This window comes from Dryas octopetala, chromosome 3 (assembly GCF_963921425.1).
Source record: "Dryas octopetala chromosome 3, drDryOcto1.1, whole genome shotgun sequence".
Lineage (NCBI taxonomy): Eukaryota > Viridiplantae > Streptophyta > Magnoliopsida > Rosales > Rosaceae > Dryas > Dryas octopetala.
In genome coordinates, this window is record NC_141368.1 from 24,479,977 (window position 1) to 24,499,912 (window position 19,936).

At 37.9% G+C, this 19,936-nt stretch overlaps 1 protein-coding gene and 1 long non-coding RNA gene across 2 annotated transcripts; both read right to left on the minus strand.

Moving 5' to 3' along the window:
* Nucleotides 1-8,031: 8,031 nt before the first annotated feature.
* Nucleotides 8,032-8,747, minus strand: LOC147291952 (uncharacterized). The gene is made up of 3 exons (XR_015121452.1): nt 8,649-8,747; nt 8,339-8,457; nt 8,032-8,201 (listed from the first exon to the last, which is right to left on the minus strand). It is a non-coding gene; the product is annotated as an uncharacterized LOC147291952 (long non-coding RNA).
* A 2,616-nt stretch (nt 8,748-11,363) lies between these two features.
* On the minus strand, nt 11,364-13,904 carry LOC147291953 (uncharacterized). Its single transcript, XM_086236093.1, has one exon. It carries the CDS (start codon nt 13,902-13,904, stop codon nt 11,364-11,366), a length of 2,541 nt encoding a protein of 846 aa, XP_086092219.1.
* Nucleotides 13,905-19,936: the final 6,032 nt, after the last annotated feature.

Consider the following 19,936-nt stretch of genomic DNA (forward strand, 5'->3'; position numbering starts at 1 on the left):
TGCATGTTGGCAGAGATTGAGATTGAAATTGTGGGTATCAACCATATGAGAGCAAAATAGAATGAGAATCCGTTTTGATACACAATTGAAGTCAAAACTCATATAGTGAGATAAGCTCCATTGGTAGCCGCTGTGAGATTCAATATCATTGTGGCAGGCTTCAAGGCCCAAATCTCAGGCTCCATGTGCTGGCTCGTAGACTTGGTCCCAAAGCAAGAAACAAGCATCTCCGTGTGTATCACACCCAGATTCGCCACAATCGCCATTTCACCCCGCACCTCCTTTATGTTGTATGAATTTCAATTTTCACTAAATTATCAAAGAATTAAAAAAAAAATAGTCTGATCTGTTGCTATTCGACGGAGCACCAAATACAGTATAAATTAGTCAAATTGTTTATCCGGAACAGTACCAAACACCTGATAATATTCTGGATAAACAGTCAATACTCTCCAGAATCGATTAATACTATTCGACAAAAATTAGTCAGTACAGTCCGACGTACCAAACGAGCCCTAACTGTTTAAGTAGCAAAAATAATTTTAGATTTTCCTCTTAAAACTAAAAGAGAGGAACACATGTATATTTAGACGAGTTTTTTGTGAGAGAGATGGAAGGACGGGAAGGGAGAGCCGATATGGGCTTTGGTTTTCTGGTTTTTAGGGCGCTTCTATTTTACTACTCATCACATCAGCCTCTGTATAAAATTTTCGAAACATTTCTGTTCTACCCTCATTAATTTTCAATTTTTAAAAATTTCTTTTTAAGTTCAAAAAAATCAATGGTGGTTGTGGAGTACGGAGGAAAGAGTAGTGTGGAGGGGAGAGAGAAAGACAAATATTTTATTTTAAAAAATAAGTAAAAAAAAAAAAAAGAAATTATGAAATTTGGGGAGTGATAATGTTAAGAATTGTTTTTCGTTTAATTTACTTTTTAATAATACGTTGTTGTCATGTTCTACAGGAAATAGTTTAGCTTTTGCCTATTCTTTAGGAGAATCTCAGAAGTAGAAGTACTGTTTGTTATTCATGGGATTAGTGGTCGTATTTTTCTGATATGTTTGTTTCTTGTAATTTCTATTTAAGACTACTCAGTCAATCAATAAGACAAGTTGAATTCCCACAAGTCTTTTATCCTCTGTATTATTCAGTAAAAGGTCTTTCTCCTTAACAGATAAAAGGGAGAATGGCAAAGAGGAAAAGAGAAATTTATTGCTTTTTAAATTTTTTTAAACTTAAATAATAAAGGGGAAAATGGGGTTATGATATTTGGGGATCGAGTGATGAAAAAAGGTGGGTGCAAATAGACTTACCTGTTTTCTGTTGTTCAATCTAGTTGAGTGACCACACAGTAGTTAAGAGAACAGTGGTTTTATTGCGTAACATTTAGTGAGAGACATCATTACATTGGTGATTCTTCTAAAGAAGAACATTCTCTTGAAAGTGGTTAAAGATAGAGGGTTTGTTTGGATAATTCCGAGATCACATGGAAAATTATTCACTCCCTTGTGTTGTTTTGTCTAGTGTTTGAAATTATAGGTTGGCAAACTAATTTGGTGAAGATCATCCCAATCTTTTTGTATGAAATAAGAATTATCACATGGCACATAAAATGCCAGATTTGAATGGGTGAGAGTAAAGGAATGAAATTTCCAAAATTTCGGCGAAATTTCGCCGAAATTTTTCGTTTTTGGGGAACCCCGAAATTTTATAACATACCCATTAATTTTTGATAATTTTTCGGCGAAATTTCGCTTAAATTTCGGCCGAAATTTCGAACCCATCCCGCCGCTAAAGTTTCTGGAATCGAACAGAGAAGGTCGCGGGTTTTCCAGCTTCAAAACTCCACCTTGCGTGGTTTTCGAGGCAAAGGGAGGCCATGGATCAACTCAGCTCGAAGAGAGGAACCCATTGAGCTCGGAGTTGGGCCGCGAAGCCGCTGAGATTAGGAGATCGCATGAGTAGACCTTCGGCTTTGCCTGGGTTAGGTTGGGGTCGGGAAAGGAAAGAAAGAGGAAGAGATGGCCGGTGGTCTCACCTACCATCGCCGTCGAACAGTGGCAGTTCGATTGGTGAGGAGGCGCGGTGAGGAAAGGGAGAGAGAGAGAGAGAGAGAGCTCGGGTCTGAAGGCTGAAGGTGAGTGAGTGAGGGACTGAGGGTACACACTTGTGAGGACTTTGAATGATTGCAAGATTGAAGAACACGTAAAAGAGGGCTTGTATCTGGACCATACACAACCACAAACTCCTATGTCTGCATCCTTAGCTAAGCTAGCTGGTCACTTTCAAGTCGTACGTGTCATTTTCATGTTGCCTTGCCGGTGATCAAATGTCAGGATCATAATTCATGCCTAAGATTACTCACCACACCTAGCTAGCTAGTTTTTGTTTTTTCGGCCACGACCTAGCTAGCTAGTTTAAATTGTTTAATTAAACTTCTTTTCTTTAATTTCATATATTGATCATCTCCCAGCCAAAATTGCATTTGCATGTGTGCCTGTGTGGAGTGTGCACTCTCTTCCACAAACAAATAATAAAAAATCTGGATTAATAGTGTATCAGAAGGGGTTTAATTAATGATCACATCACCAACCCTTAATTTTACTGGCTAGTGTGTTAGAGATACTCAACAAATATTTATATATATGTAATGGTAGTACAAAGTAGTTGACCTTTACCATATATAGATAGGCTTTCTTTTTTCCATATATATTAAGATATCAACCAAGAAGTAATTACTAATACCCAAGGAATAAAATTTCGAGTTTCGAGGAAATTTCGATGGAAATTTCGACGGAAATTTCGAAGATTTTTGAATTTCGACAGAAATTAGATGGAAATGACAGAAATTGCTATCAAAATACGAAAATTTTGAATGAAACTTTACCATATGTTTATTTAACATATTATCTACTAAATTGATAAAAAACATTGAAGAAATCAAATTATATAGTAGGTTTCATGTGATATAAAGTGAATATAATGCGCGCTGGAGCAAATACTGTTAAATAAAAGGCTTAATTATCGATTTACCACCCAAAACTATAACTCATTCCCACTTTACCACCTGAAAGTTTTTTTGTCCCAGATTACCACCTGTAACTTACATCCGTGACCCATTTTACCTTGTTCCGTCAACAATTCCGTTAATGCTGACGTGGCGCGTTGGATGTGCGCCACGTGTCACATCTTTTTTTGTATTTTTTGATTTTTTTGATTTTTCTATTTTTATAAACTTTGAAAATTAATTAAAAATAGCTCCGAGCTTAGAAAAATACATGGAAAATTCCTACTGACTTGTCTTGACTAGTACTAATTTACTATGGGGTCAAAATGCCAATTTTCCCTCTAAAAATTTCCAAAAAATTTGGAAAGTCTAAATTTATTTCTAGAAAATTAAAATACTCTAGACTCTTTGGAAATTCATAAAATAATATCCCGAACTCCAAAAAATATGAGGTCTGCACCATTAGTCTTCTAAAAACTAACAATACCTTTCTCGTGAACACTTTCTACCCAAAAGACCTCTCGGTCTTAGAGGAAAATAAAATTCCCTATAAAATAAATTCTAGAAAAATTCTAGAATTTCTGTAAAGTCTCAAAATAATTCTCTAAAACAGGCTTTTGGTAATTTTTCAAAATATTTTTAAGAATTTGTCCAAGAGTTTACGAAAATTCTAGAATTTATTTAATAGAGGAAAATTTATTTTAATTTTTTAGAAATAAATTTGGACTTTCTAATTTTTTTGGAAATTTTTAGAGGACCAATTGGTAATTTAACCTTATAGTAAATTAGTGCTAGTCAAGACGAGTCCGTAGAAATTTTTCGTGTATTTTTCTGAGTTCGGAGCTATTTTTAATTAATTTTCAAAGTTTATAAAAATAAAAAAATGCGAAAGATAAAAAAAGATGTGACACGTGGCGCACATCTAGCGCGCCACGTCAGCATTAACGGCTAGATCGTCAGCATTAACGGAATTGTTGACGGAACAAGGTAAAATGGGACACGGATGTAAGTTACAGGTGGTAATCTGAGGCAAAAAAACTTTCAGGTGGTAAAGTGGGAATGAGTTACAGTTTTAGGTGGTAAATCGATAATTAAGCCTAAATAAAATTAGTATAATGAATAAACAAAATTAGTATATTCTTTATACTGTATAATTTAATTATACACTAAAATCTAAACCCTAATACTCTATATATTCTATATACTCTAATACTCTTTATACTCTATAATCTATACATTAAACCCTATATACTCTATATTTTTTAGGATATTAGGTTTTAAGCCCTTTAGGATACTTTTAATTATTTTTTTATATAGAAATGTATTAAAGTTTAAGGTTTAAAATAACTAAAAGAAATCTCAAACCTTTTTTTCTTCTTTCCAATTGTCCAAAGGCCCCAAACCCCCCCATTTTTTTTCTTTCCTTACTTTTTTTCCCCGTGCCTCTCTCTTCAGTCTTTTTTATCTTTCCTTCCTTTTTTTCCCGTGTCTCTTACTTAGCCAAGCTTTGTCTTCACTAAGTGTAACAACCCAAATTTTGGCTTATGGTAATTTTGTTACTTAAATTTTTCAAATTTGTTTTAAGGTTTGTTTAAAGGAATTAGAAATTTCTTTAAATTTATTTTAACTAACTTGACCTTTAGTTGTGGTTCTAGAGCTTAGTTGTGTGGAAATGAATTTTAGAAAATGAAAATTCAAGAATTTGAGGATTATTATTTTTTTCAGAATTAAATTATAAGAGTAGGATTTTTCATAATTTTTTTGAAATCAATTTAACTATTTTGAGGTTATAGGAAATTAGTACTCATCAATACGAGTTCGTAGAATTTTTCGGTGAATTATTTGGAGTCTCGAGCTATTTTTGGTGAATTTCTGAAGTTGGAGAAAATAGAAAATATGAAAATTTCGATAATTTCGATAAATTTCGGCGAAATTTCAAAAATTTCAAAATTTTCCCGAAAAATTATTAAACATGTGTTTCGATTTTGACACCCTAAAAAAATGAAATTTAATTCCTTGCTAATACCCAATTATAAGATGAATGGTGTTGGGAGGGGCTATAAGTAGCTCACCTATATATGAATATCTGATCCATGCCCCTATAACCTATTGCAGTTGGTATGACATTTCACATTTGAATTAGACCAGTCCCATAAATATAAAAAAATTTACTTATCATTACCCGACCATAGCCACTCTTAGAATCTACCTTACCATGCTTACCATCAAATCCTTATTCACCTCAATACATGGAGTATTTGTATCAAATAATTTAAATTTGACTCCTCAATTACTCATTTATTCACATGCAATCCACACGTGATGTTTCTTCAATCTTCTATTCTCAATGCTTACTTGAACCCATTCTTTAGGGTAGTCACTTTCCAAATGCTTACTACTTCCAAAATTTCTCTTGACATTCCTCCTCTAAAGTCGGGTCGCACTACTCAGTTTCCTTATTTTTCATCCATGAACTTCCAAAATGAAATCAGACTATAACACTATTAATTCTCCTTATGATATCCTTATTTCAATCCATAAACATCTATGCTTCATAGTCCTTATTCTAACCCCTCAAATATTAACTCTATATTTACAAGTATTACTCTATAACAACACTTAGTATCTATCCAAATAGATACATCATCCAATAGGCCTCTACTATTAATCTAAATCCAATAAGAACATTGTTCACAACCTTTCTTTTACACAACTACTTGTTCCAAGCAAGTTGCACCGATTCTACTCATCCTTCTTACCAAATTAAGCCAATTAACATCAAATAATATTTTCATTCATAAGACTCAAACTTGATTTCTCTAATTCATTTCATTATTTCATACTGAAACTTTGAAACTTTAAACAAAGTTCTCTCGATCTATTAGTCAAAAAAAATATAACTAAGCTCAAACATCCAAGTACTTCTCCACGATCCCAACTCCTTAAGTACTGATCATCAATTATTCTTGAAGTGCACGAGTCAAGGCTGATATAGAAGCGTACCGTAATCGTAACACTCACGTTATTCGAATAAACTATACCCCCAAAACTTACCACAAACTTTTTGAGGTCAGCCACGTCAAGGAGGCATATCCATACTAGCTGAGGAAAACCTTTCCATACACCGAAGGATGCACACGAGGTGCCGAATCTACAGGAATTTAAAACCTAATGCTCTGATACCAAGTTGACAGAACCGTCCCCGGATTTCCACCCTGAAACCCGGAGAGGTCCTGTGGGATCCAAAATCAAGGAAAATCCTACCGAAAATTCGGCAGAACCTCCCCTGAAAATGGACTAACCCAAAAATTTTGAAAACCTGTAAAAGCACTTCTAAAACAGCAACCACCTCTACCACAACCAAAAGGGTCTCAGACCCAACAATTTCGTGGAAAAACCAACTTAAAATTTAAGAGTGGTTATTAGAGCTACTAATCTAACTACAAGAAATTTTTACACAATGAAAATGGTGCCTACTGGGTCCGAGTAGGAATATGGACGTAAATGCCTCGACGTAATTGGCTTGACCTCCACCAAAGCTACTACATGGGGGAACAATTTAAGACAAAACAAGAAAACGTTGAGATAGGCTCAGCGAGTGGACAGTTAAATGGAAATGAAAATCAAAGATTAAATATCTTTTCAGAAAAACCCTTTATAAAACACGTTTAACTCTAAGACCTCACGTCGCTCTTTGAAATCCCCCAGTTTTAAAACCATTTCACAAGCCTATTTCAAAATCTCCTTCTAAACCATGATCATGCTTAGAGTATGAGAAAAACATATGAACATAAAACTATTTCAAATCCTCAGAATGTCCACTGCATAAGAAAACTCGAACGGTATTTCTCACATAAACTTATATTATGCAAATCTTTTAAACAAATCAATTAACTGGAAATCAACCTTTGAAAATAACAAGTTCTAAAACTGAAATCGATACTGAAAATCAATAAAACTGCTCAACTGAAACCATCATACTTAAAAACCTTTGCTGCCATATAAACTCATCACTTAAAATACTTATCAATTGGAAACACACACCAGTCAGTTACCCATAGAATCTGTCATACACGCGCAGAGCCAAGAATTTGTCGTACGCCTGCAGAGCCAAGAATCTGTCGTACGTGCACGCAGAGCCAACCCCCAAAGGGTCAAGCATCACGACATACGGCCCAAAGCCTATGTGTGTGCCGCAATGGGTCCCAAAGACCTATCTAATCTGATAAATCTAGAGGGTACTGCAAAGGTGGTTTGAAAACCATTTTTCCATAACCCAAATATATCCAAACTTTCGATAATACCCAAAATATTAAACAAACCATATGTATAAAATAAGGAACTAGATTTCCTTTCCAAGATCCAACAACTCAGAAAAACCAACTTGTAAATCCATGTTTCAAACTTATTTATGAAAGCATTTGAAAACTGAAATCTATCGCTATATATTAAATCCAAAATCAATTTAAGATATTAAGCATGATGAAATTTTCATAGATTCTTTAGGAAACTAAAAGTCCACTCGAATTTACTATTTCTCAATTAAAACTCAAATAGCCAATATAAAGCATGAATTTTATAAATCATTTAAAGAAACAAAGGTCCACTCACAGTTTAACCGATCAATGTCTAATCCTTTCCAGAAATACGTTCCCATTTCACGATTCCCTTATTGTTTGTCACTAGAAATAGCCAAAAGACGAAGCTCCATCCACCTAACACAAAAGTATCACTAACTTTAATAGTCGAGAATACGAGTGTCGATTGAAATTGAATGAAGAAAAATCTAAGTGCCCCTATGACTTATCCGAAAGTCTAGAGTTTGTCCCAAGTTAACTTAATTGAATACCAAACAAACGCGATTACTAAGTCACCCAATTATCGATACAACTCCAAGATCAATGTAAGCGATATAAACAAATCATCACCAAGTAACTATCTAAACCACCTTGTTAATTCGATTCCACGTTCGGCAACTGACCAATCACATAATCGAGCTTTCCAAACATCCTAAATTCACAAATAACCGCCAATAGCAAACCATCAACCTAACTCCAATTCAATACACACCAAAAAACATTGCAAAATACTCAGATACCAATTATACATTTCTCGCGTCCGATAACCACCGTGACACGGCTTAAGTTTTCGTTAATTGATCGGCCACGAATTGTTGTCTTTAGGATATGCATAATCTGTCCATAAAAACAATGCATTACAATCTAATTCCAAGGTTCACAAATAATATTAATTTGGTCATTGAACAGTCGATTTGGGTGATAACCACCACACACGGTGGCTGCCTAGCTCCAACTAACACACCAATACTCACCCAAAACACAACGGAACTTGGATTTTGTCTCTGGGAGTCCCGGGGAGTCTGAATAGTAAGGGAACCCACTCAACCCACCACCACAAACGGCGACAATCAAGGTGGCAGTCGCAGTGAACCTGAAAATCAACCAAATCCCAAAATTCTTTAAATTTCTCATCCTAAACAACAATTGGAGGTTCAAAAGGGTGGGAATTGCCCAAAATCCGACAAGAACACCTACCAAATTTCGAATTCCAAAGGGAACCCGAAATTGGTTCTAAACCCCAAAATCATACTTCACAAAATACCCAGAATTGACAAGCAATACCTTAGGGGAATCAAAGCCCACGGTGAGGGGAGAAAAACCCACCAAAAACCAAGTCGATCGGAGGTCGGAGGTGGCTGAAATCGGCAAAATGGCCGACGGTGATGGGTACAGCAGTCAAATAAAGATAAATAGCATAAAATATAGAAGAAATGAGGAATAAAAAGATGGTTTACTGGACATCAGCCACTAAGATAATTCTCATTGTAAAATTGCCTAGGTCCTTACAATGATGACTCCATACTATATAGATAAAGATAGGGAAGGACAGCTGTCCGATAAGACTAGCAAATGGAATACTCTAGAGCATAGGTGGCAACAGCAACTTCTAGACCCCTAAAAGACTCATTATTTACATATAGCTGTGCTAACAGACCAAAGCTAAGGCCATGACCCAATAACTAGCCCCAAATACCCAATGGATCATAGAGAAATAGGTGAGCATCTCATCAATTCCCCCTCCGTAAAAACAAGGCATGTCCTCAGGCCAAGGAGAAGTGGGGAAAACAGTTCCTGATATCTTCGGCATCTTCCCAAGTGGCGTCTTCAACAGGGAGACCAGTCCATTTAATAAGTAAACGAACAACAGGCAAGTTACGCCACTTTACTAGCCCCCGCTGTAAGATTTGTTCTGGCACCCAATGAAGCCGCCCGTCACCCGAAAGAGAAGGCAAAACTGTAGACACCTCAGCAGCCGTACCCAATTTCTTCTTTAGTAAGGAAACATGAAACACTGGGTGGACTTTAGAATTAGGAGGAAGAGCAAGCTTATAAGCAACAGTGCCAACCTTGTTAAGAACCTGGTAAGGGCCATAGAAACGAGGGGACAGCTTGTGGCAGTGTCGGCGACCTAAGGATTGCTGTCGGTATGGTTGCAGACGAAGATAAACCCAATCACCAACTTCAAAGGAGCGCTCAGTACGATTTTTATTAGCATAAGATTTCATACGAGCTTGAGCAACCTGCAAGTTGGTTTTCAAAAGATCTAATGCTTGATCACGATCTTGCAAAGCCAAATCCACCATATCAACATTAGTAGAACCAGGGAGGTATGCAGTAATTAGAGGTGGCTGATAACCATAAAGGGCTTGAAATGGCGTCATTTTAATGGCTGATTGGAAGGTGGTGTTATACCACCACTCGGCCCATGGGAGCCACTTAACCCATCCAGAAGGCTTGTCACCTGCAAAACATCTCAAATAATGTTCCAACGTACGATTAAGTACCTCTGTTTGACCATCTGTCTGAGGATGGTAGGCTGAACTTCTGCAAAGCTGGGTCCCCTGAGCTTTAAAGAAAGCTTCCCAAAACAGACTAAGGAAGACCGGATCCCGATCACTCACGATGGAGCGAGGCATCCCATGTAAGCGGAACACATCCTTGACAAATAAGTCTGCTACTTGGGCTGCTGTATAAGGATGGGTCAATGGTAGGAAGTGGCCATACTTTGTCAATCGATCAACAACCACCAATATGACATTTTTTGAAGCAGACATAGGTAGTCCCTCTATGAAATCCATGGAGATATCCATCCAAGCACCCATCGGAATTGGTAAAGGATTGAGTAAACCTGGAGGATTAATGGCTTCATAATTCTGGCGTTGGCATATAGAGCATTCAGCCACAAATGTCTTAACAGCCTTGCGAAGTCCCGGCCAAAGAAAATTACGAGAGATACGTTTATAAGTTCGCAAAAAACCAGAGTGGCCAGCGGCAGGGGAGGAATGGAATTCAATTAGTAACTTCTGCCGCCAAGGTGATGATGGCACAAACACTCTGCCTCTATAAAGCAATAAATTGTTGTTGAGAGTAAACCCCTTCTTCGAAGGCAAACCCTTCTGTAATGCACTCATAATTGTACGACATTCGACATCAGCCTCACAAGCCTTATGAATGTCTTGAATGCCATCAAAAATGGGAGTAGACAAACCCATGAGAGATAAGAGTTCAGATCGTCGAGAGAGTGCATCTGGTACTTGGTTTTGAGGGCCAGCCCTGTACTCCAAAGTATAATTATAACCAAGTAATTTAAGCAACCACCGTTGCTGATGGGGAGTAGAGATCCGTTGATTGAGAAAGTAGCTAATGGCTTTATGATCGGTAACAATTTTGAAGGGCTGCCCAAATAAATAAGGTCGCCATTTTTGCACTGCGAATACAATAGCCATCATCTCCTTGTCATAGACTGAGAGAGATAAATTTTTTCCAGATAGAGCTTTGCTTAGGTAAGCAATGGGGTGCCCATCCTGTGTGAGAACAGCTCCTAAGCCTCCCCCTGAAGCATCACATTCCACAGAGAATGGTTTAGAAAAATTTGGCAAGGCAAGAACTGGAGTATGTGTTAAAGCCAGTTTTAAAGCATCAAAGGCATGTTCAGATGCTGAAGTCCAAAGGAATTGACCCTTTTTCAACATGTCAGTGAGGGGTCGAGATATCATTCCATAATGCCTAACAAATTTCCGGTAATAGCCCGAGAGACCCAAAAAACCACGTAGCCCCTTCAAAGTCCTAGGCTTAGGCCAATCTTTGATGCTGTCAATTTTGGTTGGGTCGACAGCCAGGCCTTGAGCTGATATGACATGCCCTAAGTACTCGACCGCAGAGGTTCCAAAATGGCATTTACTGCGCTTCACCTTCAGGCTATGTTGTCTAAGAATAGTGAAAACCTCTGTGAGATGCTGCAAATGATCTGTCATGGAACTACTGTAAATTAAGATGTCATCGAAAAACACCAACACAAATCGACGCAAAAGGGGGCGAAAGATATCGTTCATTAATGATTGAAAGGTTGGTGAGCCCGAACGGCATTACAAGAAATTCATAGTGCCCATCATGCGTTCTGAATGCTGTTTTTTCGACATCAGACTCGTGCATCCGAATCTTGTGGTACCCCGAGCGTAAGTCCAATTTAGAAAAGATGATAGCTCCTCTAAGTTCATCAATGAGCTCGTCAATAACCGGAATAGGAAACCGGTCCTTAATAGTGGCGGCATTCAAGGACCGATAATCAACACACATCCTCCAGCTACCATCTTTTTTTCGAACTAACAACACTGGTGAAGAGAAAGGACTGGAGCTGGGCCGAATGACACCACTTTGCAACATTTCGCGGACAATTTTTTCAATCTCAGTTTTTTGAAAATAAGGATAACGATAGGGTCGGACGTTAGTAGGGAGGGTACCTGGAAGCAAAGGAATCTTGTGATCATGAGCTCTTTGCGGTGGAAGCGATGAAGGAACTTCAAACAAGTCCGGATAGGCAGCTAATAATGACTGAAGTTGAGGGTCTAATAACAAATCATTCCCACTAGAAGAATCATCAGAGACTAACATTAATTGAGCCATAAGTCCAAATTTCTCAGTATGTAGAACCCTGCGCATAGCATTCCCTGCAATGAGTTCAGTATCTCCAACATCCTCCCCCAAAAGACGACACATTTGACCCCGATGTAAGAAGCTCATAGACAAAGTGTCAAAATTCCATTTAATGTCCCCCAATGTCGCTAACCAACAAGCTCCCAAAATCACATCACACCCTGCCACAGCCAGAAGAAAAAAATCCATGAAAAATTGCTGGGCTTGGATAGTCAAGGCCACCCCCTCAACCATACCCTTAGTAGCTAGCCTTACACCGTCAGCAACCAGAACTTGGAGCGCAGTATCATGGGTTATAGGACAACCAATTCGTTTGGCAATCCCAGGGTTCAAGAAATTATGACTAGCCCCGGAATCGACCAAGATACTAACCGGGACACCGTTGATAGCGCCAAGCATGCGCATAGTATGCGGTCTTTGCCCCCCGGCCAAGACATGAATCGAAATTGATGGGTCTCCGAGTTGGATCGATTCCTCTTGCACCAGTTCACTGACATCATGAAAAACATCTTCCTCACCATCATCTTCCCCACCTTCAATCAATAACAATTGGGGAAGGGTGGTGCAACGATGACCTGGTCGATACGGTGCATCACAGTGGAAACATAGGTTGCGAGTTCGTCGGTCTTGGATTTCGGCGGGGGTGAGGCGTCGCAAGGAAGTAGTGGAGGAACTGCTAGGAGGAATGTTAGGGGAAGAGCGAATGGTTGATGGTAAGGCAACGGGAGATGAGGTTGGTCTGGTGGTTGTTGGTAAAGTGGAAAGTGGTCCACGAGGTGTAGTGGGTTGGGTGATGATGGGTCGCACAGTAGGTGAGGGTGAATAAGAACCAAATGCAGGCCTCCCGACCAGATCCATTTGGCCTCGGTTAGATCCCCGCCTACCAAAAGATTGGGCTGACACCTTAGCCTCCTGAATACGGGCGAGCTCAATAGCAGATTGCAACGTAGTGGGCCGAAAGGATTTGACCTCATGCCGCAACTCGTCTTTGAGCCCACCAACAAAGCATCCCAATAAGAGATCATCAGACCATAATGGGGCACGGCAAGCCAGGCGGAGGAACTCGCCAACATACTCCTCCACCGTGCCGAGTTGAACCGATTTGGCAAGTGCAGCGTTCAGATCCAACGAATCTCTTGCCCCAAAACGCTGATAGAGCATCGCAGTGAAATTGTGCCAGTCATGAGAAGGGTAACGTGACTCAAACCAGTTCATCCAACCAAGAGCATCGCCGTCCATATGTAATGAGGCAATCGAGACCTTTTGGTCGTCGGGAACATGGTGGAAACGAAAAAATCGTTCAGCATTAGCGACCCAAGCCAACGGGTCTTCGCCCCCAAAACGGGATAAATCAAGCTTTAACGGCCGCATCGAAGTAGATGCATAAAAAGGAGGAGGATGGGTAGGAACGGTGTTATGGGAAAATGGGTCGGGAGGTGGAAAGTGAGAAGTGGGTAAGAAGTGAGGAGGATCAGAAGCAGCAGGTGGAAAGGTGGAGGGTGGGAGAGTGTGGCTGGGAGAAGGAGCTGAGGGGTCGAACGATAGGTGACCAAGGCCAGTAGGAGCGGTGTGGCTAGTGGAGGTGGATGGGATCTGAACGCGAGTCGGGAGAGTGCCGAAAACAGGAAGAGTGGTGGGATTTGTAGGAAGAATGGGCGATTTGGGACCAACTTTAAGTTGACGGAGTTCTTCCAAGAAGGATTTCTGGAAAAGAAGAAACTCATTTTTCATGGTGGCCTTAAAATCATCATTTTGGCTAGTTAAAGAAGAAATCGCCTCCTGGAGGGCAGTCAATTTGGTATTCAAGTGTTGTTTTTGAACGTCCAAGTCGACCTCCACTGCAGCTGGCTCCTGGGGACCTGTAAGCTTTTTGGGAGGACCCATGGTCTAGGCTCTGATACCAATGATGGGTACAGCAGTCAAATAAAGATAAATAGCATAAAATATAGAAGAAATGAGGAATAAAAAGATGATTTACTGGACATCAGCCACTAAGATAATTCTCATTGTAAAATTGCCTAGGTCCTTACAATGATGACTCCATACTATATAGATAAAGATAGGGAAGGACAGCTGTCCGATAAGACTAGCAAATGGAATACTCTAGAGCATAGGTGGCAACAGCAACTTCTAGACCCCTAAAAGACTCATTATTTACATATAGCTGTGCTAACAGACCAAAGCTAAGGCCATGACCCAATAACTAGCCCCAAATACCCAATGGATCATAGAGAAATAGGTGAGCATCTCATCAGACGGTGGAGCTAGTTTGCTCCAGCGATTTCTTGCGCACAGGGACGGTGGGCCGGCGAAGAGAGGCACGGGTGAGGACGGCCGACACGAGGGGAACTCACCGGTGGCCTTGGGTCGTCGGGAAACTCGCCGGAGAGGATGGTCCGGCCTGGTGGTGTCACGCGCCGAGAAGGGGAAGAGAGAGAAGAGAAAAAAGAGAGAGAGAAAGAGTGGGCTCGGGAAGATGGTTGGCGCCTGGGGGGTGCTCGCCGGAGCCAGTGGCTGGCAGGGGTGGCCGGTGATGGGGAGCGATGGTGGCTGGGTGGTGCGCGCATGGGAGGGGTGCGGAAGTGGAGAGGGAGAGAGTGCCAGGGGGGAGAGAGTAATAAAGGGAGAGGGAGAATGTTCTAGAGAGAGGGAGAGACTCCCTAAAAAAAAATCTGATTTAAATTTTTTTAAAACCCAATTTGTCAATTTACAAAATTGCCCTCGCTTTAAACGCCCATATCTCTTAAACCGTAACTCGGATCGACGCGTGCTACGTGTCTACGAAATCGTGGGCTCGAAACCTATCAAACGGACCCAAAGTCAAAATTGAAAGCCCATTTATTTTAAAAGTCAACTTTGGGTCAAGTCCAAATTAAAAATAAATAAATAAAAATTTAAATCAAAACCCTTTTTATTTTCCAAATAAATTTCAAAATCTTTAAAATAAAATTCCACATCCTTTAAAAACCTCTTTAAACCATAGTTAAATAAAAATTTAAATTTCTAGTGGATTTTGGGTCGGGTCGTTACAACCAAACCCATATAACCCTTTTTTTTTTTTTTTTTCAAAAGGGTGAAGCAAAATTTCCTGCAGTGACAAAAGGAAACAACAAAACGGTGGTCCCTAAATTAAGTTGTAAGGTGTGAGGATTTTGGTTGCTAATGTGGTTGAGGCTATACGGAGTTTAATACTCGTGCTTTATAAATGAGAAGTTTTAAAAAATTTGGATGCTAAGAAATGGGTATTAAGTGGCACCAAAAAAAAAAAATTAAGTTTGGATGAAAAAGAACCAGTTCTTTCATTTTTGTGCCTACCTATAAATATGTTTTTTTGTCAGACATTAGGGTATTAAAAATGTAATAAAACCTAATTAAAAGTTTAAAACAATATAAACTATAATATGTTTTTTTTTTTTTAGAAAAACTATAATATGGGTTTAGTAATTTTATATCAGTTTATAAACTAAATATCACTATGGAGTATTTAAGTTTATAATTTTATATAAGTTTGTAAGTATATAAGTTTAATATAATTTAGGGTTTAGGGAGTGATTTATTGTTGATGGTTTATGGTTTAGAAGGTAGGGTTGAGTAAATTTAATAATATACGGTATAGGGTATATAGAGAGTATCGCCTTATAGGGTATATAGAGGGTATAGCCTTACATGGTATATGGTATATAAAGGGTATATAGTTTAGGGTTTAGGGTATGAGGTGTTATTTATATAATTATTAATCAGTGACCCATTTTTCTAATAGTATTTGCATCCAGCGCGCATTATATTCATCTTATATCACATGAAACCTACTATATAATTTGGTTTTTTCAATATTTTTTATCTATGTAGTAGATAATATGTTAAATAAACATATGGTCAAGTTTCATTCAAAATTTCCATATTTTGATAGTAATTTCCGTCGTTTTTGTTTAATTTTATCGAAATCAAAATTTTAATCGAAATTTCCACGAAAATTTCCGTCGAAATTTCCATCGAAAATTTCTCCGAAATCGAAATTACACTCCTTGGGTGAGACTTGCAAGCAGACATTAGATACATACCATGAGCTGGAATAATGGTTCATTTTGAGAGTGCTGCTATGCCCTTTTTCTGTGTTTAAAAATGGGTTGTTAAAAGTAGGAAAAATAAAATAGGTTGTCAAAATTGTTTGGATCCTAGTTTCAGTTGTTGATCAACACTTTGGCTCTGCACATGGTCTTGGGATTAACTATAGATGCATGACTCATTAGGTAAGATTGTATAGATGTTGGAATCCATTAATTGTCGATTTTGATGACTCTTTATTGTTTTATAGAAAATGCTTGAAAAGTTTTTTGGGGATGAATTGTTCCATGAAGACTCTTCGGCTATGGTTCTGTTCATATACAACTAGGGTTGACCCGGAGGGCAGGCGGGCTGGGCGGAGGGCCCTGGCAAGTATAGGGCCTCATTTTGGTCCACTAATTTTTAAACCCACTAAAAAATAAAAGGTCTTTTTTATTTATTTTCTTGTATGGACTCAATCATCACTTGTTTTCTTGTTTTTAAGCCCATATTTGGACTCCTCCTTCTTCAAATAGATGGTTCTCTCTTTTTAAAATAAAGTAGCCCAATTTTTTTTGTTATAAATGTGTCTTTTTCTTTAAAATAAGGCTTATTATATCAAAGTAACATTTAACTTTTTTTTCACTAGTTTTTCTTGTCATTTCTCTCACTCTCTTATCTCTTTCCATGTCTTCTCTCTCTTTCTCTTTTTTGCTCTTGTTTTTTTTGTTTAATTATATTTTATTTATCAGAAAATTTGTTAGAGATATTTGTAAAAGATTGTTTGGGTGGTAAATTTTTGTCCAATAATTTTTTATTATTAATTTTTTTTGTTTATACAAAGGCCTCAACTTTGATTTTCCCCTAGGGCCTCCTAGTTTCTTGGACTGGCCCTGTATATAACACTGCTATAAATGATTGTACTGAAAATTAAACTCTAAGGCTTGAATGTAGCAAGTTTTTGTGCACAAGGTATTGGGATTAACTATAGATAGCATGACTCACAAGGGTAAGATTGTGTAGATGTTGGAATCTAGTGTCACTTTTTTTCGTAAGAACTGTCAAATAAAAAATGCATTTTAAATCCTTTCAGACGTGCACAATGTCTAGTATCTACTTTCAGATGTGCTTGGAGGACAAATAAACTCTAAATTGCTGTTATGAGCACAATTTGAATTTGTTTGCATGTAGTTGATTTTAGGCTGACTTCAATTTTGAAGTCAAATGAACAGAGAACCCTTTGTTGTTGTATCCACTCAAATTTAATCATATATTTTTAACGAGAGGAACTTACATGACACGGGGATACCAACAGCTGGTATCCCCATCCTCTCTCTCTCTCTCTCTCTCTCTCACTCTCTCTCTCTCTCTCTCCCTCTCCCTTTCTCTCTCTCTCCTCTCCTTCTTCTCTCTTAGTGACACCAGCATGTCCCTATCACAAGGACAGACAAGTTATTCTCATTTTTAACTAGGACAGTGATGTCGGTGCACAAGAGGAGATGCTTAGAACACAGAGTAACAATGTCGTCAATGCAGTTGCTAGCAAGAATATCTGTCACTTGGTTTGGGGCAATTGATTGTTGCATTTCTCCCATTGTGAAATGGTTCGATTATATTACTCTTGTAATCTACATGTTTTGCAATGTAAATAAGATGGACAGTTTATCTTTTTTTGGTTTTTTTTTCCTCTGGCCATCAGATACGATGGACAGTTTGTTATAAGAGTAGCATGCAGTACAAAATTCTGAACTGAATGCCATTTCACTTCGATTGTAAATGTAGGAATGGCATTCTTCTTTTTGTGCACAATCTGTGTGGTAATTCATGTCATAGTAGTATATTTAACTGTGGATGGTGGGTTGGTTTAGAAACAATCCTGCACTTATCTTACTTAATTTCTGTGTCATTAGGTTCTAGATTATTGTGTATTGCTGCTCCAATTTATGGAATTTTGTAATTTCATTACTCTTATAGATTTTGTTGTCTGTGGACTCGATAAATTCATATATCGCATGGGATTTTTCGCTTGTACAAGGGAAGATAAACTTGGTATTGTTTCTAAACCGTCACTGTTGTTCACAGTTAAATATGCCATCTTCTTCCATTTGTAAAATGCAATATGCTATTTTGACAAAGTATTTTTTATTTTTTTTAATGACTGACACTTTATGCTTTGTATACATATAGAGTAGGACTTACATCTTTAATGTGCGTGCTCCTGGCCTCATGATATTTGACCTTTGTTTATTTTAGTTCTATATTTGTTGCCTCATGCTATTTTATTTTCTACCTCATTTGTGTGGAATGAGATTGGTAGAGTAAATCAAATCAGCATCACTAGCTTACACTTGAGAATTTCTTAATGGTATGGAATGAGATTGGTACCTCACTAGCTTACATTTTAGAATTTCTTAATTGTAAATTTCCTTGCATCATTGAGTCGAACCCTCTAATAACGAGATGTGATGCAGAAGATTATAAATAAGTGTCCCAACTGTTAAAATAACTTGTATGCTTTTATGCAAAATTTATGACAATATAAATCCCTTATTGAGATTTATGTTCTGTGATCAGGATATTGGATTTAGTGTTGAGTATACAAATCCTTTTGGGGAAAAATCTGTAAGTTGAACTTCGATGGCTTGGTTGAACAATGTTTTTGAATTTATTCTCATTTTCAACCTTTTTTTTTTTCTTTGTTTTTTCTTTGTCTTTTCTCTTTCTTCTGGTTCCTTTAACTTATTTTTTTTCTTGCAATTGCACTAGGGCATTGGTGGTTATAACACAGCTCATTTTACCTTACCGAGTTATGAGTCTGACCAAGTAAGTTTAGTATTTGAGAAAATTTGGGTTAAATACCTAATCCTAATAATTTTTTAGAAAACCAGTAAGACCATATAATTTTTAGGTTGGCTACTAATTAATAGAGTTAATTTTCAGAATAGGTCACAAACTAACAGCCTGTTCTTTTGGGCCTTATTATTGACAGATTTACCCTTTAGCCCATGTCTGATGAAAGTTGAAGTTTGTTAAAATGGTTTTGACGAAATTGCGAACTCTTTTAAATTGGGTCGTATCATTTCTCAATCTTGTTCACCAACCTTGCTATCGAATCCCAAAGAGAGACAGAGAGAGCTCCATAGTTCCATAGCTGCGTAGCTCTGTAGCTTTGCACCAAGCTATTCACTTCACGGAGCTAAGAGAGAGAGAGAGAGAGAGAGAGAGAGAGAGAGATTTGGTGCAGATGCTGGAGTTGGCGTTGGGTTTCGTTCAGTGGCTCGGTGACGAACACGGTGGTGGTAATCGAGACGACTTTGATTGCGCTGGTGATTGTGGTTTTGGTGTTGGTGTGGAGGAGATCGTCAGATTGGGGAATTGGTGTTGGTTTGGTAATCTTGATCTTGAGTTTGATCTAAATTTTTTGTTTATATACTGCAATTTTAATTTGTTTTGATATATGTTGCTTATGAATTTCTTTTATTAATTTTCTTAGGTTTGATCTTTGGGTTTTGTTCTCTTTGAGTAATTTGTGTGTTTCTGTTTCAAGTTTTGTATATTGTTTAATTTTGACCAATTAAGTTTAGTATTTCTTGTCATGTGTGGGTTCTTGTATTATTAAAATCTCTTGATTTACCTACAAAAGTCTGTGTTATTAAAGTCTCTTGATTTCTTTTACCTAAAAAAAGTATCGACTTCAAAATATTCTTTTATAGGGTAACTTCTGCACATGTGAGGCTGGAAACTACTAACTGATTTGGGACAATTTGTATTCACGTTTTTTTAAGAATGTTAATAATTATAAACCCCCTAGTTAGAGATAAAATCTTTCATAACCTCCACCCAAAATCTACCTCTCCTATAACCCCCAATCT

What these genes read in the sequence shown, in the direction of transcription:
- LOC147291953 (XM_086236093.1), bottom strand. Translation starts at nt 13,904, where the DNA reads ATGGGTCCTCCCAAAAAGCTTACAGGTCCCCAGGAGCCAGCTGCAGTG.